Source organism: Dermacentor variabilis, chromosome 8 (assembly GCF_050947875.1).
Source record: "Dermacentor variabilis isolate Ectoservices chromosome 8, ASM5094787v1, whole genome shotgun sequence".
In the NCBI taxonomy this organism is placed as follows: domain Eukaryota; kingdom Metazoa; phylum Arthropoda; class Arachnida; order Ixodida; family Ixodidae; genus Dermacentor; species Dermacentor variabilis.
This window is the reverse complement of record NC_134575.1, coordinates 24,097,907-24,121,500: the sequence shown is the minus strand read 5'-3', so window position 1 is coordinate 24,121,500 and position 23,594 is coordinate 24,097,907. Positions and strand designations below refer to the sequence as shown.

At 50.0% G+C, this 23,594-nt stretch overlaps 1 protein-coding gene across 1 annotated transcript; it reads left to right on the top strand.

Moving 5' to 3' along the window:
- The first annotated feature begins 496 nt into the window (after nucleotides 1-496).
- LOC142591325 (uncharacterized) lies at nucleotides 497-20,892 on the top strand. The gene is made up of 6 exons (XM_075703652.1): nucleotides 497-587; nucleotides 2,691-2,818; nucleotides 3,144-3,307; nucleotides 4,268-4,490; nucleotides 19,511-20,706; nucleotides 20,800-20,892. The coding sequence occupies exons 1-5, from the start codon at nucleotides 497-499 to the stop codon at nucleotides 20,681-20,683; spliced, it is 1,779 nt and encodes a 592-aa protein (XP_075559767.1). The 3' UTR covers nucleotides 20,684-20,706; nucleotides 20,800-20,892.
- Nucleotides 20,893-23,594: the final 2,702 nt, after the last annotated feature.

Sequence of the window (23,594 nt, the reverse complement as noted above, 5' to 3'; positions counted from 1 at the left end):
CGTGACACTGGCGACGAGTACCCACAGATCGCCCCACGCCGCCTTCAGCGGCGAAGCACCGCCCCCCGTTGCTTGCGCCATGCCGCTGTAGGGAAGGCTCGAGCCGTTCGAAGGAGATGGGTCCACCTGGCCAATTTACGAGGAAGAAGTCCACGTGTTCTTCCGGGCAAATGACACACCCAAAGCCAAACAGAGGGGCATTTTCCTGGCGAGCTAATGGTCCCGCGCCTTCAGTCTCCTGCTCGACCTTCTCAAGCCAGCCACGCCGCATGTTAAAACGCTGGGTGTTCTGCTCGCCATACTACGTTCTCATTTTAACCCAGCCCCGTCCAAACTAATGGAGTGTCTGAGCTTCAACAACCGGAGCCGCCGAAAAGGAGAGACCCTCGGGCAGTTCGTTGCTGCGCTACGAGGGTTAGCGAGTGCCTGCGTTTTCGGGGACCAGCTGGACTCGCTGCTCCGGGACCGTTTCGCCTCTGGCATAAACAACCCCGCCATGCAGACGCGACTCCTGAAGCTACCCGACCCCTCGCTTGACGAGGCCGCGAAGGCGGCACTGGCAAATGAAGCTGCCGCCAAGGGCGCAGGCGAGCTTGCCCGTGCGACTGGCTCACCGTCGGCGGAAGCGGCAGTCAACAAGTTGGCGGCAAAGTACAGTACCTGCAGTGGCTGTGGTGGTGCGCACCGCCCTGCCCCCCCCCCCCCCTCAAGGTGCCAGTTCTCTCAAACGCATTGCTTCACGTGCGACGAAACTGGGCACCTGGCACGGGTATGTCAAAGGGGGAGGACGAACAGCCAACAGCAGCAGCCTGGTTCATGCCCAGGTACCACATGAGCTCGCGGCCAGGGTGGCCGTCACAAGGGTACGCGGTGGGGGCGTGCGGCAGCAGGCTGGACTTCTTCCGCGGCCAGCCTCCACGTCGTGGCCGAGGACCCATCGATTTTGGATATGTGGCACACAGGCTGGATCGATGAGATCGTTCGAGTGGCTGAGGAGTTCTATAGAGATTTATACAGTACCAGTGGCACCTACGACAATAATGAAAGAGAGAATAGTATAGAGAAATTTGAAATCCCACCAGTAACGCCGGAAGAAGTAAAAAAAGCCTTGGGAGCTATGCAAAGGGGGAAGGCAGCTGGGGAGGATCTGGTAAGAGCAGATTTGTTGAAGCATGGTGGGCAGATTGTTCTAGAAGAACTGGCCACGCTGTGTGCGCAATGCCTCATGACTTCGAGCGTACCGGAATCTTGGAAGAACGCTAACATAATCCTAATCCATAAGGAAGGGGACGCCAAAGACTTGAAAAGTTATAGACCGATCAGCTTACTGTCTGTTGCCTACAAAGTATTTACTAAGGTAATCGCAAATAGAATCAGGAACACCTTAGACTTCTGTCAACCAAAGGACCAGGCAGGATTCCGTAAAGGCTACTCAACAATAGACCATATTGACACTATCAATCAGGTGATAGAGAAATGTTCGGAATATAACCAACCCTTATATATAGCTTTCATTGATTACGAGAAAGCGCTTGATTCAGTCGAAACCTCAGCAGTCATGGACGCATTACGGGATCAGGAATCAGGGTATTGATGTATGTACAAATACTGAAATATATCTATAGCGGCTCCACAGCCACCGTAGTCCCTCATAAAGAAAGAAACAAAATCCCAATAAAGAAAGGCTTCAGACAGGGAGATATGATCTATCCAATGCCATTCACAGCGTGTTTACAGGAGGTATTCAGAGACCTGGATTGGGAAGAATTGGGGATAATAGGTAATGGAAAATACCTTAGTAACTTGGGATTCGCTGATGATATTGCCTTGCTTAGTAACTCAGGGGACCAAGTGCAACGAATTCTTACTGACCTGGAGAGGCAGAGCAGAAGTGTGGGTCTAAAAATTGATCTGCTGAAAACTAAAGTAATGTATAACAGTCTTGGAACAGAACAGCAGTTTACGATAGGTAGCGAGGCACTGGAAGTGGTAAGGGAATACATCTACTTAGGGCAGGTAGTGACGGCGGATCCGGATCATGAGACGGAAATAAACAGAAGAATAAGAATGGGCTGGGGCGCGTTTGTCAGGCATTCTCAGATCATGAACAGCAGGTTGCCACTATTGCCTCAAGAGAAAAGTGTATAACAGCTGTGTCTTACCAGTACTCACGTACGGGGCAGAAACATGAAGGCTTATGAAAAGGGTTCTACTTAAAATGAGGATGACGAAACGAGCTATGGAAAGAAGAATTCTGGGTGTAACGTTAAGGGATAAGAAAATAGCAGATTTGGTCAGGGAACAAAGGCGTGGTAATGACATCTTAGTTGAAATCAAGAGAAAGAAATGGGGGGGGGCATGGGCAGGACATGTATTGAGGAGGGGAAGATAACCGATGGTCATTAAGAGTTACGGAATGGATTACAATGGAAGGGAAGCGTAGCAGGGGCGGCAGAAAGTTAGGTGGGCGGATGAGATTAAGTATTTTCAGGGACAACATGGCGACAATTAGGACATGACCGGGGTAGTTGGAGATGTATGGGAGAGGCCTTTGCCTTGCAGTGGGCGTAAGCAGGCTGATGAGGGTGATGATGATGATGAAGACACAGGCCTTGCACCGTCGTCTGTGCTGCCGTACATGCTGACCGTCGAAATCTGCAGGCACCCCATTTCCATGGATCTGGACACAGGGGCCAGCGTGTCGGTCATGGCCGGGAAACTGTTCAAGCGTACCTTCCCCGGCATGTGCGTCGAGGCTTCAAGCGCGATGCTGCGCAGCTACTCCGGGCAGCTGTCCCAAGTCCAGGATCAGGCCCAGGTCAGCGTTCGCTTTGGCGACAGGGAGGCAACCCTTCCCCTTTACTTAACCAAGGGGTCGTCGCCGACGATGCTGGACCGAAACTGGATTCATGCACAGGGCGTTTGTCTGTCAGAGTACCAAGAAGCTAGCCTACATGTGATGAAAGACGTCCCCAGCCTCCTGGCCGAGTTCAAGTCCCTGTTCCCGCCAGGGCTGGTCACATTCGCCGGCACGACGGCTGGCGTCTATGCACCTGAGAGAGCCTGGCCACGTTTTTTTCAATCCTCGGCCACTGCCGTTCGCCCTGAAGGACGGGGTCACTCAGGAGCTGCAACGGTTACAGCGAGAGGGTATCCTGGTGACCGTCAAGACGTCTGAATTTGCCGCTCCCATTCTACCAGTCCTCAAGCGAGATGGCAGCATCAGGATCTGCGAGGATTTGAAGGTTACCGTCAACCCCGTCGCTACCGTCAAGAAGTACCTGTTGCCCCGGTTTGAAGATCTCTGGTCAGCGTTGTCCGGTGGACAGAAGTTGACCAAGCTCGACCTCAGAGATGCTTACCAGCAGCTCGTGCTCTAGGATGCCTCCCGGAAGTATGTATCAATTTCAACAACTTTGCGGCTCTTCCAGTACACGCGCTTACTGTTTGGCATGGCTTTTGCCCCGGCCATATTTCAGAGTGGACAACTTCTTCAGGGGCATGAGGCATGTGGCGGTCTGCTTCGTTGAAATCCTGGTTACTGGCAGCGACAACGGGGACCACCTGCAAAACCTGCACAACGTCTTGGCGCAACTGCAGGGCGCCGATGTCAAGCTCAAGCTGGAAAAGTGCATTTTCCTGGTTTCCAGTGTTGAGTACTCGGGTCATGCCATTTCGCAGGCTGGCCAAGCCCCGGATCACCGCAAAGTTGATGCTGTGATCAAGGCGCCTAAGCCCCAGAACAAGGATGAGCTTCCAGATCTACCTCGGCCTCATAAATTTCTACAGGGATTTCCTGCCAGACCTGTCGGAGCATCTGCAGCCACTCCATCTTCTGCTTCGAGATGGTCAGTAATGAGTCTGGAAGAAGGAGCAGGACCGGGCCTTCCAGAGAAGCAAGGAGCTAATCACGGCTTCATTGCTGGTACACTTCAGTCCTGACAAGCTTGTCGTCCTGCCCGTAGATGCCTCGCCATACCGCACGGGGGCCGTCCTGGCACACAGGGACAAGGATGGCCAGGAATGCGCTAATTCGTTTGCTTCTCGTCAGCTTCATGCTGCAGAACAACGCTAGAGTCAGCTGGAGAAGGAAGGTTTGGCCCCTCATGTTCGGTGTCGAAAGCTTCCACAAATATCTGTGGGGCCGGAAATTCGAGGTGGTCACCAACCACAAGCCGGTGTTGGAGCTTCCAGTACCTGACAAGGCAGTTTCCGCGCAGGCGTCACCTCGAGTGGTACGCTGAGCCTTGAGGCTGGCAGCTTACAGTTACGAGCTGGTTTACTGTCCGGGAAAGGACCTGGGACCTGCTGATGACCAGAGCCGCCTGCCCAGTCCAGAGGTACCTGATGTTGTTCTAGAATATGTTCAAAAGTTCATGGTTGAGCACGTGTACCCGGATGTGCTCTCCAGATCTTCGGTATCGCAAGCGACCAGCCGTGACCCAGTCCTGTCTCAGGTCGTCAGGGCGGTGTCCCGTGGGGAGGAATTGGTTCAGCAGGCCTATAGCCACAAGGGCGCTGAGCTGAGCTTGTGGCAGGGCTACCAACTGTGGGATTACAGGGTGGTAATCCCACAAAGTCTCCAGTCCCGGGCCCTGCAGTTGCTGCAGGCGGGTCATCCTGGCGTGGAAAAGAGCAAAATGGTGACCCGGTCCAATGTTTCGTGGCCCGGGCTTGACCAGGACATCGCTCACATGGTGTAGAGCTGCCAAATCTGCCAGGAACATCAGCGGGTCTCACGTCATGTGGAAATCACCCCCTGGCCGTTCCCACAGAAAGCCTGGTCCCTCCTGCATGTGGATTTTTGGGGCCCTTCAAGGGCCATTACTTCCTGGTGGTGGCGCACGCCTTTTCGAAGTGGGTGGAGGTTCTACCTGTCAAAACTCCATCAGCAGGCGCGACCATTGCAGTGCTACTACAGGTCTTCGCCGCCCAGGAGTATCCAGACGTCATCGTGTGCGACAATGGTCCTGCTTTCACCAGCACAAAGTGCCTGGCCTGGCTGACGAAGAACGGAATCCGCCGGATGATGGTTCCGCCGTATCACCCTGCTTCAAATGGTGCAGCCGAGTGGGTGGTGCAAACCGTCAAGGACAAGCTCAAGAAGAGCCAGACTGGGGATTTCCGGACGCAGATCGCCCATATACTGTTTCAGTACCGGACCACGCCCCACGATGTCACTGGCGGTGCCCCCTATGAACTCTTGTTGGGTCGGATGGTCAAGACACCCTTGGACGTTTTGCATCCGGTCTTCCGATCCACAGTGCTCCTGAAGCAGCTAAAGCAGAAGCTGGATACTGACCAAGGGTGCCGTCCCGGGCCTTTGCCGGAGTCGGGAGCTTCAGTTTTCGCCAGGAATTTCCGTCCTGGCCAACCCTGGTCCGTCGAACAGGTGGTGTCTCCTGCCAGCACCTCATCGCTGCTCGTCCGCATGCCAGACGGGGCCACGTGGCACAGACACGCCAAACATGTTAGGCCTCGACTCGGGACCTGGCCAGCACCCTCGACTGCCACTTCCGAGTTCCAGCCTGCAGGAGGACTAGCGGCAGTACCAGTCGCTTCCAGTGGAGCATCGCCTACCTCAGAGGTGGCAAGCGTTGCCAGTGGCGTGGCGCCCGTTGGGCTGGTGTCGAGCCCGTCACCACTCACAAGGCCGACCACTGCAGACCATTCGGATAGAGCGAGGCTGTCTCAGGCAGCACCTGATGTTGCCACACCTGGCCCGGGAACACCGGTGCCCAGGCGGAGTTCTCGACGGCGGAGGCCACCGGACCTTTACTCGCTTGGGTAGCAAGCACTGTCGACCCGGCTAGAACGGAGGCAGAGCCTAGTACTTAGAACTTTGACATTTTTTGTCGACAAACAAACTAGGGGTAAGGGGGTGTAACAAGCATGTAACGCCCCCTCGGGCATATGCTTCGTTGGCCCGCCAGGCTTGATCACATGCTCGGTGGGCGACATTCGGCACTGCACCCAATAAACACCGACCAGCACAGCTGCTCGGCGATCAGTCATCGTTCATCACCACCGCGCTGCGGAGCATCTGTCTAACGGAGAGTGCCTCAAGCCCTCCATCGTCCACGAACCCGGGCGGATCATGACAAATTTCGAACGAATTTATCACGTGGATAACGTTTCTTCGGGCAGGTAATTATGTTACTACTATGTGTTACATGTGTTAGGAAGCGAGGTTGACAGTCTGGAACATTCCGGTCACAAAACGGCTCTAGCCACGTCGAGATTCGGTGATATGCATTGTGGCTTGTGGGGTCATGACAAGTAAGAACAAACTTCGAACCTGGATAACCTCTCTTCGGGCAGGTAATTCTGTTACTTCTATGTGGTCCATGTATTAGGAAGCGAGGTTTGCTGTCTGGAACATTCCGGTCAATGAACTGCTCTAGGTACGTCGAGGTTTAGCTTCGGTGAGATGGAGTGTGACTTGAGGTGTCTTGACAAGTTCGAAGAATCTTCGCACGTGGATAACATTTCGTCGGGCAGGTGATTCTGTTACTTCTATGTGTTCCATGTATTAGGAAGCGAGGTCTGCTGTCTGGTACATTGCGGTCTCTTAACGACTCTAGACTCATGGACAATTAGCTTCGGTGCCATGCAGTGTGGCTTGTGGGGTCATGACAAGTTCGAACAAATTTCGCACCCGGATAGCGTTTCTTCGGAAAGGTAATTCTGTTACTTGTATGTGGCCCATGTATTAGGAAGCGAGGTTTACTGCTTGGAACGTTACGGTAATTACCGGCGCTATAGGCGTCGAGATTTAGCTTCGGTGACTTGCAGTGTGGCTTGTGGGGTCTTGACAAGTTCCAACAAACTTCGCACGTGGATAACGTTTCTGCGAGCAGCTAATTCATCTACTTATATGTGGTCCAGGTATTAAGAAGCGATATTTACTGTCTGGAACGTTCCGGTCCCTAAACGGCTCTAGACCCGTCGAGATTCAGCATCGGTGACATGCAGTGTGGCTTGTGGGGTCTTGACAAGTTCGAACAAACTTCGCACGTGGATAACGTTTCTTTGTGCAGGTAATTCTGTTATTTGTGCGTGGTTCATGTGTTGAGAAGCGAGGTTTACAGCCTGGAATATTCCGGTTAGTAAACGGCTCTATATACATCAAGATTCAGCTTCGGTGACTTGCAGGGTGGCTTGTGGGGTCTTGACAAGTTAGAACAAACTTCGCCCGTGGATAACGTTTCTTCGTGCAGGTAACTGATCTACTTCTATGTATGTACTTCTACGGATGTATGTATGTATGTATGTATGTATGTACGTATGTATGTATGTACGTATGTATGTATGTATGTATGTATGTATGTATGTATGTATGTATGTATGTATGTATGTATGTATGTATGTATGTATGTATGTATGTATGTATGTATGTATGTATGTATGTATGTATGTACGTATGTATGTATGTATGTATGTGTGTGTATGTATGTATGTATGTATGTATGTATGTATGTATGTATGTATGTATGTATGTATGTATGTATGTATGTATGCATGCATGCATGCTTGTATGTATGTATGTATGTATGCATGCATGCATGCTTGTATGTATGTATGTATGTATGTATGTATGTATGTATGTATGTATGTATGTATGTATGTATGTATGTATGTATGTATGTATGTATGTATGTATGTATGTACTTCTATGTATATTTACTGTCTGAAACGTTCTGGTCACTAAACGGCTCTAGACGCGTCGAGATTCAGCATGGTGACATGCAGTGTGGCCTTAACAATTTCGAAGAAACTTCGCACGTGGATAATGTTTTTCGGGCAAGTAATTCTGCTACTTGTATGTGGTCCATGTATTAAGAAGCGAGGTTTACTGCTTGGAACATTCCGGTCAATAAACGTCTCCATACAGATCGAGATTTAGCTTCGGAGACTTGCAGTGTGACTTGTGGGGTCTTGACAAGTTCGAACGACCAAACTTCGCACCTGGATAACGCCTCTTCGGGCAGCTAATTCATTTACTTCTATGTGGTGCATGCATTAGGAAGCGATATTTACTGTCTGGAAGGTTCCCTACACTAAACGGCTCTAGACATGTCGAGATTCAGCATCGATGACATGCAGTGTGGCTTGTGGGATCTTGAAAAGTTCGGACAAACTTCGCACATGGATAACGTTTCTTCGGGCAGGTAATTTTGTTACTTCTACGTGGTCCATGCATTAGGAAGCGAGGTTTACTGTCTGAAACGTTCCAGTCACTAAATGGCTCTAGACGCATCAGTGATATGCTGTGTGGCTTGTAGGGTCTTGACAAGTTCGAAGAGACTTTGCACATAAATAACGCTTCTTCAGGCAGATAATTTTGTAGCTTGTATATGATGCATGGGCTAGAAAGCGAGATTTACTGTCTGAAACGGTCCTGTCACTAAATGGCTCTGGACACTGTCTTGAGAAGTTCGAAGAATTTTCGCACGTGGTTAACATTTCTTCGGGTAGGTAATTCTGTTACTTCTAAGTGGTCCATGTATTAGGAAGCGACGTTTACTGTCTGGAACATTCCGGTGACAAAATGGCTCCAGACATGTGGAGATTCGGTGACAAGCACTGTGGCATTTGGGGCCTTGACAAGTTAAGACAAACTTCGCACCTGGATAACGTTTCTTCGGACAAGTAATTCTGTTAGTTTTAGGTGGCCCATGTAATTGGACGCAAGGTTTACTATCGGAAATATTCCGGTCACTAAACGGTTCTAGACACGTCGAGATTTAACTTCGGTGACATGGGTTGTGGTTGCGGGGTCTTGACAAGTTCGAGCAAATTTCGCATGTGGATAACGTTTCTTCATGCAGGTAATTCTCTTCCTTCTATGTGGTCCATGTATTCGGAAGTGAGGTTTACTGCCTGGAACACTTCGGTCACTAAACAGCTCTATACACATCGAGGTTTAGCTTCGGTGACATGCAGTGTGGCTTGTCGGTACCTGACAAGATCGGAAAAACTTCGCACCTGAATAGTGTTTCTTCGGGTAGGTAATTAGGTTAATTTTATGTTGCCCATGTGTTTGGACGCAAGGTTTACTATCTGAAACATACCGGTCACTAAACGTCTCCAGAGTCGTTGATATTTAGCTTCGGTGACATGCACTGTGGATGTGGGTTCTTGTCAAGTTCGAACTTCGCACGTGGATAACGTTTCTTCGTGCAGGTAATTCTGTTATTTCTATGTGGTCCATGTATTAGGAAGCGAGGTTTACTGCTTGGAACATTCCGGTCACTAAACGGCTCTATACACATCGAGGTTTTGCTTCGGAGACTTGCGGTGGGGCTTGTGGGGTCTTGACAAGTTCGGACAAACAAACTTCGCGCGTGGATGACTTTCTTCGGGCAGCTAACTCATTTGCTTTTAAGTGGTCCATGTACTACAAAGCGATATTTACTGTCTGGTACGTCCCCGTCACTAAACTGCTCTAGACCCGTCGAGATTCAGCATCGGTGACATGCAGTGTGCCTTTTGGGGTCTTGACAAGGTCGGACAAACTTCGCACCTGGATAACGTTTCTTTGGACAGGTAATTGTGTTAATTTTGATGTGGTCCATTTATTAGGACACATGGTTTACTATCTGAAACACTCCGGTCACTAAACAGCTCTAGACGCGTCGAGATTTAGCTTCGGTGACATGTATTGTGGCTGAAGTGTCTTGACTAGTTCGAACAAATTTTGCACGCGGATAACATTTCTTCTTGCCGGTAATTCTTTTACTTCTTTGTGGTGCATGTATTAGGAAGCGACATTTGCTGCTTCGCACATTCCGGTCACTAAACGACTCCATAAACATCGGGATTTAGCTTCGGTGACATGCCGTGTTGCTTGTGGGCTCTTGACAACTCGAACAAACTTCGCACGTGGATAACGTGTCTTCGTGCAGGTAATTCTGTTATTTCTATATGGTTCATGTATTCGGAAGCAAGATTTACTGCTTCGCACATTCCGGTCACTAAACGACTCTATAAACATCGATATTTAGCTTCGGTAACATGCAGTGTGGCTTGTGGAGTCTTGAGAACTTCGAACAAACTTCGCACGTGGATAAGGTTTTTTTGTGCAGGTAATTCTGTTATTTCTATGCGGTCCACCTGTTAGGAAATGAGGTTTACTGCCTGGAACATTTCGGTCACTAAACGGCTCTATACATATCGAGGTTTAGCTTCGGTGACAGGCAGTGTGGCTTGTGGGGTCTTGACAAGGTCGGACAAACTTCGCACCTTGATAACGTTTCTTCAGAAAACTAATTATGTTACTTCTATGTGGCCCATGTATTACGAAGCGAGGTTTATTGTCTTGAACATTCCTGTCCCTACAGGGCTCTAGACACGTGGAGATCTAGCTTCGGTGACATGCAGTGTGGCTTGTGGAGTCTTGACCAGTTCGAAGAAACTTCGTACGTGGATAACGTTTCTTCGTGTAGGTAGTTCTGTTATTTTTATGTGGTCCATTTATCAGGAAGCGACGTTTACTGCTTCGCACATCCTGGTCACTAAACGACTCTATAAACATTGAGATTTACCTTCGGTGACTTGGTGTGTGGCTTGTGGGGTCTTGACAAGTTCTTAACAAGCTTCGCACGTGGATAACGTTTTTTCGTGAAGGTAATTCTGTTATTTCTGTTGTGGTTCATGTATTAGGAAGTGAGGTTTACTGCCTGAAACATTTCGGTCAATAAACGGCTCTATACACATCTACATTTAGCTTCGGTGACTTGCAGTGTGGCTTGTTGTGTCTTGACAAGTTCGAACAAACTTCTCACGTGGATAACGGTTCTTGGCGCAGGTAATTCATTTATTTCTATGTGGTCCATGTATTAGGAAGCGAGATTTGCTGCTTCGCACATTCCGGTCACTAAACGACTCCATAAACATCAGGATTTAGCTTCGGTGACATGCCGTGTTACTTGTGGGCTCTTGACAAGTTGGAACAAACTTGGCACGTGGATAACGTTTCTTCGTGCAGGTAATTCTGTTATTTCTATGTGGTCTATGTATTAGGAAGCGAGGTTTACTGCTTGAAACATTCCGGTAACAAAACGACCCTATACACATCGAGATTTAGCTTTGGTGACAAGAAGTGTGGCTTGTGGGCTCTTGACAAGTTCGAATAATCTTCGCACGTGGGTAACGTTACTTCGTGCGAGTAAGCCTGTTACTTCTATTTGGGCCATGAATTAGGAAGCGGGGTTTACTGCCTGGAACGCGCCAGTCACTAAACGGCTCTAGAGCCATCTAGTTGCAGCTTCGCTCACATGCAGTGTGGGTTGTGGAGTCTTGACGAGTTGGAATAAATTTTGCACGTGGATAACGTTTATTCGAGCAGATAAATCTGGTACTTCTATGTGTTCCATGTATCAAGAAGCGAGGTTTACTGTCTCTAACGGGTGCGGTCACTAAACGGCTATAGACATGTCGAGTTTAGTATCGGTGTCATGCAGTGTGGCTTGTGGGGTCTTGATATGTTCTAACAAACTTCGGAAGTGGATAACGTGTCTTCGGGCAGGTAATTCTGTTACTTCTATGTGGTGCATATATTAGGAAGCGAGGTTTACTGTCTGGAACATTACGGTCACTAAACAGCTCTAGTCACGTCGAGATTTAGATTCGGGGACATGTGGTGTGGATGGTATGGTCTTAAGAAATTTATACAGACTAGGCACTTGCGAAACAGTTACATCTTTATCAGACGAATCGTTTTGGTATCATGTTAGCACTAGGGAGTGAGCCTTCAGGAATGCCTGGAGCTCCCCAGCATTTGAAATGTTTTACTTCCGCCTCAAGCACAGTTCAATGAAATGCAGTGGGCTGTGTAAGGTCTTGACAAGTCTGTACATACATGACACACTGTAGCTTATATTTCTATCACCTTTACATTGTGGTGTCCCATGTGAGGGAGTTTTCGTAAGTTTCCAGAGCTTTGAGCACTAAGGATGGTCATAGCACGACGTCATTTAGCTTTGGCTGCATGCAGTGTAGCTTGTCGAGTATTGTAAAGCGTGTACATCTTCGACAACACAAATACACTCCATGAACACCTCAAGTCTGGCTCACGACTAGGCCTCTGTATTCTTCATTGGTTCAGATCCACGCTCAGCTGTCAATAAAGCTGTTAGCACTCTCTTTTGACACTTAGCGAACGCCAGAAATGACATCATGCATTCCTAGGTAAGATTGTTCTTGTGAAATGTTCGGTTGTGCCAGGTGTTGACGGGGGAAGTCATTGCTAGTGGAACTCAACATCTTCTGGGCAAAAATGTTTATATGTGCGTAAAAAGCTTACAAGATTTTATTGCAATATCTACAGAAGGACACAGAAACGTTTTATTGAATGAAAGGCAGACAGGTGGACCTGATCTAGTGTGCTCTAACCTGGTACTCTGTTCAGGGGTAACAAGAGAAGTGGTACAAAAGGGAGATTTTGTGGCAGTGATAATGGCACAGGCCACCTCGATGTTGTGAAAATGTTCAAGCTAGCCTTAGGAACTCAGAAAGGACTGAGTTCCCATCTGTCCTTCGTGAAGCTGTATGCTTACAGCTTTCTTGCCAGGCGAGCCTTCAATGCAACGTTGTGTGTGTATTGTGAAGAAAATTGAAATTCAATTGAAATTGAAGTGCTCAAATAGAGTTCAGCATACATTTCAGCGTGCTCTACATCCCCGCCTTGTTGATAGTTTCAGTTTATTTCCGGCTGAGAGCGCCATTAAGTTCGTCAGCTTGGTTGTTCTTCCCCTTGTGCAAGTCAGCCTTACGAAGCAACACTCATGAACAACTGGCCTTTGAGACCAGAGCGGTTCTCCATCAAGCCCCGTAAACGGACATAACATCATCTTGAGATGGTTTCCGCGGCATTGTGGCATCGTCGGAAATGACCTTGCCGTGCGGTCAGCCCATGAAGAAACCTTGACAATCCTATACACATATCAAGGACAGACACTGCGAGGGGTCTTCGTTTACTAGCTCAAAACAAAACTGAAACTTTGTGGAACACCCCGATTTTCTCCAACGGCCGTCTTCACCAGCTGGAATCTACGCTGAAGCTACAAATTCCATCGAACTCCTCCCGCCGTAATGCAACTTTACTATGCCGCCTCAGGTTAGGGATGACTTTTACGAAAGCGTTTACGAGGATATACGAGATTTTACGAACGATCGGTGAGTCGGACATTCCTTATTGGCATGTGCGACCCACCAATCTGTGACTGATGCAACTGTGAAAAGGCGATCGAACACGTGTTGTGTTTTTGTAATCTCTATGACGTCGAACGCGACGTTCTTCGGAGGGTGTCAAACCGGTTAGACAGTGGATCAGTTTCAGAGACAAAGATTCTCGGACGATAGCCTTACGCATCGCAGGCTTACAAAACAACGCGGGCACTGCTAAAATTAATGAAATCAATTGGCCTCAGTGACCGATTGTAGGGCGTGATGTGATGGACAACCGCTCGCGTTCCCACTGAAGGTACCTTCTTCCCTCCCTCTCCTTTCTTTCCTTTCATCCATTTTCTCCTCCTTGTCGAAAATATTCGGTGCGGGGTGGTAAGCGCTGGTCTGGATGGCTGCAAACGGATGAACTGCGAAGGCAACCATCCGAAGTGGCTGGTCACAAAGGAGGACGACCTTGCGCTGTCGTTTGATCGAGAACGGTCCCTTCCAGACCAGCCTTATTTCCTACCATGTGTGCCTTGCTCCACCAGGCAAAAAGGTAAAATTAATTCAGCTCATCCATATACAATAACCACAGTGCAAAAAAAGAGAACCTGCAGACTTCTGCTGCATAATTTTTATTGAGACAGCAATTATATGGAGCCATAAGGTAAAAATTTTCGCCGTCGGTGTCACCATGATATTTCCTTTATATCTATGTATATGTATGTTGCGCGTTTATGCAAGGTAGATGCTACACTATTTGAAACGACAAACTTACTCAAACCACGTTTTATAACATTGATTGAATTAATTATGCCTCAGAATTTTTAACATTTTCCGAGCGCAAAAAAGTCCGGAAATATTTTATCCACAGCGTATGCCTTCTGTCTGAAGTCTCCAGAGAACTAAAAAAAGTCGAAAACAATATACGGGTTGACAATCTGAAGTTGATCAAATTTCAATGCCGCCGCTACTTACGGGGCAGAGCAGCAGTGCCGGCGGCATCACATACCTGCACCATATACCATGTAGACCCTACACGGCGTGTTAAGGGGTTCAAAGGTGTCAGAAATGTTGGCGCACGGGGCGTATGCACGCCGAACACGCGCATATTCCTGTTCTTGCATAGTTAGAATGTCGTGTGCGGAGTTCTATCGCTTCGCCCTTCCGGCGAAACTGCCAGTTGGCCTTTCTTTTTGCGGGGTAGTTTCTATACTATCACGTCAGACAAAACGAAACAGACCTAACCCCAACCTTTTTTTCTTGAACCATATACTTGGTCTAAGCTACTAAGCCCACAGGACAGCCACACCCAGCATACAATTTATCGACCCTTTAAATTCGCGTTCACATGGAGAAGCGACTGCCCAGCGGCAACGACCCCGACGCAGCTGCGGCATTCGTCCCCCAGTATCTCTGCTCCCGTCGCAATGACCTACACGACTCGAGCTTCCGAGTCATTACGTCACGTCCGCGCGCTTCAGCTGCCTGCGGCACGCTGTCTTCCTCCGTCAGCGATCACGGACGAACCGGCGAAAGGCCGTAGCGAGTGGGCCCGATGCATATCGAACGGCTCTTTATACAACGCTGGCGACAGTGGCCGTACGAAATCGTTACGTCAACGCGTTATCCTAAACGATAACGGCAGGCCACTCGTAATCCGCGTGGAGCACGAGAGGTGCAGGGCGACTGCTGGCCGCGCACGTCGATCGGTTCATGCTGTCGACCTAATCGATTACCGGCTCCGACCACGCCCTTACGCCGCGAGATAGCGCCGACGACACGAGTGACAAGTCGGCTACCCCCCACAGCGCATTACTTCTTTTTGCCCTACTCGTTTCCCTGACTTCGTGTTTCTGCCACGCGTACGTCCCACGGACGTTTGAAAACACCGAAAATCCTCCGCCTCAGGGGGGGCTTGGCACGCGCCTTGGGAATACGAAGGCCGCGATTGAAAGCGGCGTGCGTGAGTAGCGTGTAAGAGAGCCCTCGTCGGTCGTCCAAAACATTCCAAATTAAAGGTCTTGGACGCAGCTGCGCGTGGATTAGCTGTAAGCCCCAAAGGACCTGGCGACCACCCGGAAAGCGGTCGCTATCTCCCGGTATCCTCGTTATTGCATGACCCGAGAGGAGGCCCTTCATTGGAATTTGATAATTTGCTCTGGCTTCGGGTGACTAAGTCAACTCGACTCGCGTACCTCGTTCGCGTTTAATTGCTGCTTTCGGATGTCCTCGAGGTAAAACAACAGTCGCTGAAGGAGTCATCCAGTGGCGGTGAATTCCTGTTCAAGCTTCGAGGCTGCAGTACTCTTTCCTTGACCGGTGTTAGCGGCGTCCAAAGCACCCGATTAAATTATTTGCCTGATTCATAGCAGCTAGCATGCCTCCCGGATACTCTCCACACATTGATCGGGAAGTGCTGGGTATGCTCGTATTAACTAATTTCAACAACGTGTACTCTGTTGCCGAGCTTAGGTTAACAAAATTAACGGGCCTCCGTCAGACTCACTTATCAAATGTTCTTTTTTTTCTCTTGGGGCTCATTCGAACTAGGACTCGCTATAATTCCACTCAGCCGAGCTCACTGGGATTCAGAGTCACCAAAATTATATTTAGTGGGGTGAACTCAGACGCATGCGGTGGTGTAAGTCTGAGTGAGGCTGAGCGAGTCGCCTAATAAAAGAATTCGCCGACCTATGGGGAAAATGATCAGGAATGAACACACTGTCATACGAAATAGAATTACTTGTTTGCCGTAGGAAACGCAGTGGAAGAGATATAAATATAGGCGACTCAAGAGCGGTTAACATCGAAGAAATACAAGGTGTTCAGGGGCGGATTACTGTGCGATATCTTTTGTTGTTTAGAACTACACAACCTTGAAAATCAGCTCGCCTTTTTAGACTGCACTATCGCCAGGAATGGCCGTGTTCTTGTTGAGTAAAACCAGATATCCGGTTTCGGTTTTTGGCGTGCGCAGTTAAAGAGCCCATCTAGATTTCGTTTTGACTATTTGGCGCTAATTGTACATTATTAGTGCTCCGTACATAGTCTGCGTTAACACTGTACGCGTTTTCATTCCAAGCTTTCTGACGCCTTTTTCATGGTCCTAAGTGCACTAGAATACCTGAAATTATCTAATTTGTCGAGACAAGGGTGGCCGCGCAGTCAGAACCCACGAACCTCAAATTGATCTGAAATCTTCAAAGATAAACTTCTGTTAAAAGAAATGAAAGAGAGAGAGAGAGATAGATTAGAATAGGAGGCGTATAACGAAGCTTGATTGAGAAGGCTGCACAATCTTCAGATAGCGCTTAATGACACATACACTTTATAGTACCTTAAGGTGCAATATCTATATTTGCGGCAGTGATAAAGCAGGAGGAACATGGCCTCTAAAGCTTATGCCTCTACTTGGCGATATTTCAGAAGCAACTGAAGTAATCCGCATGCAGCGAAGCACTGTTGCCCGAGGAATCGGAACTCCATTTGAGGTGCCGCTGCTGCAATATCATGAACAGAGCGAAAGAGGAACAAAGAGAAAAAAAACACAGCAACATGGAACGCTATCTTCTCGCTAAGGGACGAACCTTTAACGAAAGACTGCTACACAGAAAATTTACCAATCAGCAGGAATGACAGTGGTCAGCAGAAGAGAAACGAAGAAGCCAAAAAAAGTGGTAATGGGGGAACACCTGTCACAAATTCTGCGTGGACGGCGACGACATACGAAAATTGAAGGAACCCACAGGAACATTACATGGCAGGATCGTATCCTTACGTACACGGCCAACGAAATGATCCCGAAACAAAAGGGGGCTGCGTCGCAGGCGACAGGGGGGACTTAGTAAACAAACGAACACTTCGTCTCCACCGTGTAGGGACGTTGTTAGACATGCGCCCGGTGCTGTAGGAAGGAGCCATTGCCAGGCGTTCGAGGCACGAGATGGCGTCGGCCCCTACGGCGCCAGAGGTCTCGATCGGGTCTCCCCCAGCTGACCTCGCTCTTGTTTCAAAAGTGAACTCCCCTAAGCGAAGGCGCCCGCGCGCATCGCGAGAGGCGGGAGGGAATTCGAGGAGACGACGACGACGATGGCAACGCGTGATAACAAGAAATAAGAAAGGAGGAGGAGTACGGTTGATGTGTATACGATAAGTGAGCAATTGAAACTGCCGTATACCGCCAAGCGAGCGTGTTCGTTGCGAATGCCGACCGAGTGCGAGGAATTAATTACGAAAGAGAAAAAAAAAAAGAATCACTGAGGGTAGAGGGGAGGGACCTATACTGTGATCGTGCCCGGCGAGAGAGAAAAGAGAAAAAAAAAGGCAAGGCGCCACGCGAGTCGCGCAAACGCACAATCGTCGTGTTTCACCTTTAAAAAAAAAAGAAAAGACGCGCGCACGCGTCTCGTAACCCTGCGCGTCTTCACGTTTTCGCGCAGTGCCACACTACTGCGCTCATATCCTATGCAAATCCGTTTGGTGCCGCCTCCACGCGTTGAACGCCGGAAAAGCATATCCCCCTCCTCCCACCACACAGCAATGAAGACCGCTATCCGGATCTTCGACAAATATCTATATACCCCGGCGGAAAGTGGAGACCGCTCGTAAACAAAGGTGGCCCGCTGCCTTCCGTTCCCCTCGTCGCACTGGGGAAGGGGTGGTGCGCGTCGCCTAAAAGATAATGGTACTTTCGGTGAAATGGTGCGAGGGTGGGGTAGCGCTGGGGTGAAGGAGGTTGTGTATGTGCGATCGTCGTTTAGAAGTGTCGAAGCCCCGTAGCTTTATACCCCCTCTTCCCCCCCCCCCCCCCCCGGGCATCCATCCCAGTACCTCACCGCAGTGTGCACACTTTCTGCGTGGTAGCGAACAGCCCGGAGGTGGGGGAGGACATGTCGTCGCCGCCTCGTCCGCCAAGACGACGCCGGTGTGCGTGCGTATGGTGCCATCGGCGAAGTGGTGGCGGTGGTGGTGGTGTCATCGGTGCTTGCTCACAGCTCGCTCGCGTGAAGGTTCCCCATACCCCCCTCTCTCTCTTATCATCCATCCATCGCCCTCGAAGATGGAGACATTGCACGCCCATGGCGGCGCTTCGCGCGACGCCAGGCCTCCCCCTTGCAGGAGGGTACGGCGGTTACGGGCGAATCCGCATCCTCCCGAGCCGCCGACAACGTAGCGGCGACAGGTATATAAGGGGAGACGCGACGGCCGAAAGACATGGAACTTGCTCTCCTGGCATCTAGTCGGAAGAGAGAACCAGCATGAACGCTCTGGTAAGTTGTGCGTGGTCCCCAGCGCTCCGAGCCGAAGACAACGACGCCGACACCACCACGGATACCCGCTCTTCGCCGGCGCTGCCATAAGCCGCCGCGAACGCTCTGTAGCTGCCCCATCGGCTAGGGAAACTTCGTGCGCCGCCGTGACTACGAAGCTCATCGGGCCTAACGGCTTGTAAACGTAGCGGGAATCAGGACTTCGAAGAGCAAAAGACGGAGCTGTGATGGGAGTTTCGGAGCAGTGTAATTTCGCTATAGCGAGCTAACTGGCTAGTGGTCAACGATTTGATAGTAAGCAATTATTTGACTGAGAAGACTACGATGAGGTCTCTAATATATGAAGCGAAATGTCTAATATTGCAGGGCACTCTGCGTGTGCTGGACACATCAACGGGTATTGTTAGTTATGAAGCTCTTGACTTGTTACCGAACAGTATGCACTGGCTATACGTTTATGAGTAAAGCGTAGAGTGAGGATAACTGGGCAACCAGTCTAAAAGTTATGCCTTCTTATTATCGAAGTTTGTTACGAGTAATGCATGTATTAACTATTTTACAGCAAAAACATTATTCCCATTTCCTAAATCTTGCAACAGTTTCCGTATTCTAAACATCGAGTAATAACTCCGCGTAAAGCCACTAACACACCAGCTTCGTCGCGAATTATGACCGAGATTCTTATTCTAACTTCTAACTGACCGAGATTCTTATTCAACAATACGGCATGGTTGAGTTGCCGACTATTGCTGTTGACGGGTTGACATAAGTTAATCGATGGTTAATCAACCGAAATGTAAAGCGAAACTGGTCGATCGCGTGCTAACAATGAGCTCTCCCTAGTTGAATATAGAATAAAGAAAATCTGATAAACATAGGCGCGAATATGGCAAGGTGCCTATATGCCGGTTCTAGAAGCATATAACTTGCACAATGCTTAAATTGTATGCAGTCCGCTTTCCCGGTCTCAGTACTTGCTTCACACTTCACAACAAAACATAGCAGGCTCTAAAGAAGAAATTCATCAACGTTATATCCGAGTTATGTGATGTCTCTATTTGCAGAAGGCTGTCGTGTTCCTCGGCCTCTTGGCCACCTCCTTCGCTGGCCAGGTCGGCTATGGGCTCGGCTATGGCGGGCTCGGCTATGGCGGCCTCGGATACGGCTACGGTGGCCTCTCCTACGGCACAGGCGTCGGCCACGTGCTCGGTGGAGGCCTCGCCCTCGGCCACGCCGTCCACCACGCCCCGGCTGTGGCCACTTACTCCGCTCCAGCCGTAACCGCCGTCCACCACGCTCCGGCAGTCTCCTACGCTGCCGCCCCTGTGGCCGTTGCCCGCCCCGCCGTTTCCGTCGCGCGCTACGCCGCCGCTCCGGCTGTCAGCTACGCCACCGCTCCGGCTCTGAGCTACGCCGCCGCCCCGGCTGTCAGCTACGCCTCGTACGCCGCTCCCGCCGTGACCGCCGTCCACCATGCTCCGGCAGTCTCCTACGCTGCCGCCCCTGTGGCCGTTGCCCGCCCAGCCGTTTCAGTCGCCCGCTACGCCGCAGCCCCGGCTGTCAGCTACGCCTCGTACGCCGCTCCCGCCGTAGCCGCCGTCCACCACGCTCCGGCCGTCTCCTACGCCGCTCCCGCTGTTGCCGTCGCCCGCCCCGCCGTCACCGTCGCTCGCCAGTCCTACACCGTCGCTTCTGCCCCGGCTGTTAGCTACGCCTCGTACGCTGCTCCCGCTGTAACCGCCGTCCACCACGCTCCGGCCGTCTCCTACGCCGCCGCCCCTGTGGCCGTTGCACGCCCCGCTGTCAGCTACGCCTCCTACGCCGCTCCCGCTTATGCCGTCGCTCGTCCCGCTGTGGCTGCCGTCCACGCTGCCCCAGCCGTGACCGCCGTCCACCACGCTCCGGCCGTCTCCTACGCCGCCGCTCCCGCCGTGACTGCAGTGCACGCTGCCCCAGCCGCTGTCGGCTACGGCAGCACCTTCGGCCACGTCCTCGGCGGTGGTCTCGCCCTCGGCCACGCTGTCGCTGCCCCGGCTGCCGTCTCCACCACCGTTCACCACGCCACTCCCGCTTTTGCCACCGCCCCAGTTGCCACCTATGGTGTTGGCTACGGCCACGGTCTGGGCTATGGTCTCGGATACCACGGCCTCGGCTATGGTCTCAGCTCCGGCTACGCCCTTGGTGGCTACAACTACGGCCTCGGCGGCTACAGCTACGCCCTCCACAAGAAGAAGTAAACGCTGAGAGCAAGGAGATAGACGTAAGTGGGCGCCTTCCGGGCGCACGTCGTTCGTCTCTGACGCCCCATGGGCATGGGTGTTGTGCTAACGTTATCACTATCTTATGCTTCCAGGACACCGCTAGGAAGGATCGCGTCAGGACCGGCTGGCAAGACCTGCACTTCAGACTATTTATGCTGGTTCTCCGTGTTCCGATAATAAAAGGTTGTCAGAATGAAAACAATATGGGCTGTTCTTTAGTTGGTTTTGCCGACTCCTACGGCGTACTGTCGTGAGACACCCATTCACTTGACAGATGGAGCATGTCCTGGCGGTTTTGGCATTGTTTTGCAAATCGGAAACGACTGCGCTATTGATTTGCCATCGTAGTGCTAAAATCGACGAAACTAGCGACACCGAACCATCTGGCGAATGGGGCTATATCTTATATCAACGGGCAGTGCCCGCTCATGAACATGCCAGCTTCGAATTGAGGTCCGTGGCGCCGCTTTTCTCGTTCCTTCGACATTCCACCCTTGCTACATCCTATGAGGCCTCCCTCGCCAAAAAGACGCCCTCTCGTACCGTTAGCGCACCACCTAAACCTTTTCTTGGCGTGTCTATGCAAGCGTCTAAAGCGTCATTGCACTCCCCATTTACGTGGACGGTATATGCAATGTCCAGCACCTTCCATTACAGTGTCTAAGATTGTAGGAATAGCGCCAAGCTTTGCAAGATGCCCATACATATAGACTAGCGTAACCGGGGAGTGGGCCAGATAAGCGATGTTCCCTTCTTCCCACGGACACAGGTGAACGTGGTGGCACAGATGCTGACGATCTTCTCCGATGGCATTGGCCTCTATCATTCATTCACAGCAGTAAACAAACGAACAGGTCAGCGCCAGGTTCTGGCGCAGGAAACTCCGCAGACGTTGTAAGAATAAGCACCGCCTCCATAACCCCACAAGCGTCTATCTATTCATCATCAACAAGTTCAAACATGAACTGGAGAACATCTCTGGGCTGCGGCAGCCTTGAAGACCCGCTTTCATTTAGCCCCAAGATCTTATATGTCATAATATCCAACGTCCGATGACCAAAGTGATCAATACGATTGGCACACATGTATTGGTAGGATTAAATCTTCTCTTAACCTCCCCCCCCCCTTCCTTGTCAACTCGCCGCACGATTGCACAGCCTGTGCATTTGTCACAAACTCTACTACTATTTACCCCAGCTGCGTAACACGCTTCTCCTCCCTCCTCGCTGCACTTCCTGTCGACCATTCATCAGCTTAAGTGTACAGCGTCTTCATTGAACTACCACCGCACTTCGTAAATCTATCTTGCCCATCACAATAGAGCACTGGAACGAGCTGCCACAATCAATAGTTAATGGGTCCGATGGCCCAAGATTTAAGCAGTTACTGATAGCCCATTTTCAAACCTAACCACCTTGCTGACACCTGTGCCACGCCTTACCTTGTTTATCCTTTGCCTTTAACGTCCATACCACTTTTGTTATAACTATTCATGTGTATTTTTGTTATTGCCCCTCCCCCTTATGTAATACCCCAAAAGGGGCCTTTAACTGTTCATAAATGATGGTGAGGATGGTGATGTACTGCTTATAAACCTGCAGCTGGTGTACGTCATCTACTTCGACATGCCTTGAGACAAAGGCTGCCCGTGGATACGTACTGACGACTGGCACGTGAGTGATAGTGCCTGACGACTGTGAGGGATGGATAAGGGACAACTCATTTCATCGGTTGCGCTTGCAGGGCGTGCATGAACACATGGCATCTATGCTCTTATTGAATTTTCATGCCACGTGACACTTATTCGATAGAAAGGGTCACCTTGGATTACATGGAAGCATGGCCGTGAACGCCACCAACACAAATCAATCAATAAATAAATCAATCAATAAATCAATCAATCAATCAATCAATCAATTTATTTCAGTGTAAGGGACATTAGGTTGGTACAGACAAAAATAAAATATCTCAGGCTTGACAGCGTGTGCATCATCCAACACTGGCAAGCCGGGCAAATGTATACAAGGCATGAGCCAAATAAACGGAACAGCATACATTTCTTGAGCTGAATGATGCGGCCCAGTAATAATCAAAGCTCGGGTAAATTGATTGACCTTGCCCCAAGTGGTGACAAACGCTGTCAACGATTTCCTTTATATCCGGGTCAAATTCGTTAGAGTGACGCGAGTAAATGAATGGGTTGCCGGGTGTGATCAAGCGCCGAACGATTGGCCCAAATGTACAATGCTCTGAGGATAACAAATGAGCGATGGAGTCTATTTGGTAAGCAGGTGAGATTACGGACTCCGAATTATCCTGACGGCGACCGCACGAGAGGCCTATTGGTGATATAGATACCGTGAAGAGGTTCAGACTATCTTCCTTTCAATCCAAGTCATACTAGGGCAAGGACGCAAGATTCAATTTAAGAGCCACTTCAATAACAACCATGCATTTGCAGTTGGTTCGCGAAATCAGAGGTCGAGCATAAGGAATTTTAGGGCCCCGATGTCGACGGCATCGGTAATGTCTCGACCGCGTCCGCTGCCAGAAGCCATTTGCGAGCGTAGCATGACGCTAGCATGTTTTAACATATAAGTGCCGAATTTAATTTTGTGAAACTTCTCAAACAACGACTTGCTGTTGGGCAATCTCTGCTTTTCACTGGTGTGGTATTTTTTAATATATACATCTCATTTAACTCTGTCTTCGGACATCGGATGAGCTTTACTCGTGACTATTTCATCCGCGATAACGACCTTACGCCACTGTTTAACTGAAAATCTGAACCAGGTGCTTTCGGTGTTTACAGTGAGGGGCAGCGTGAGAGAGAAGGGATAGTGATGGAGAAAAATCGAAGTGGATAACCCATGAAAAGCACTAAACA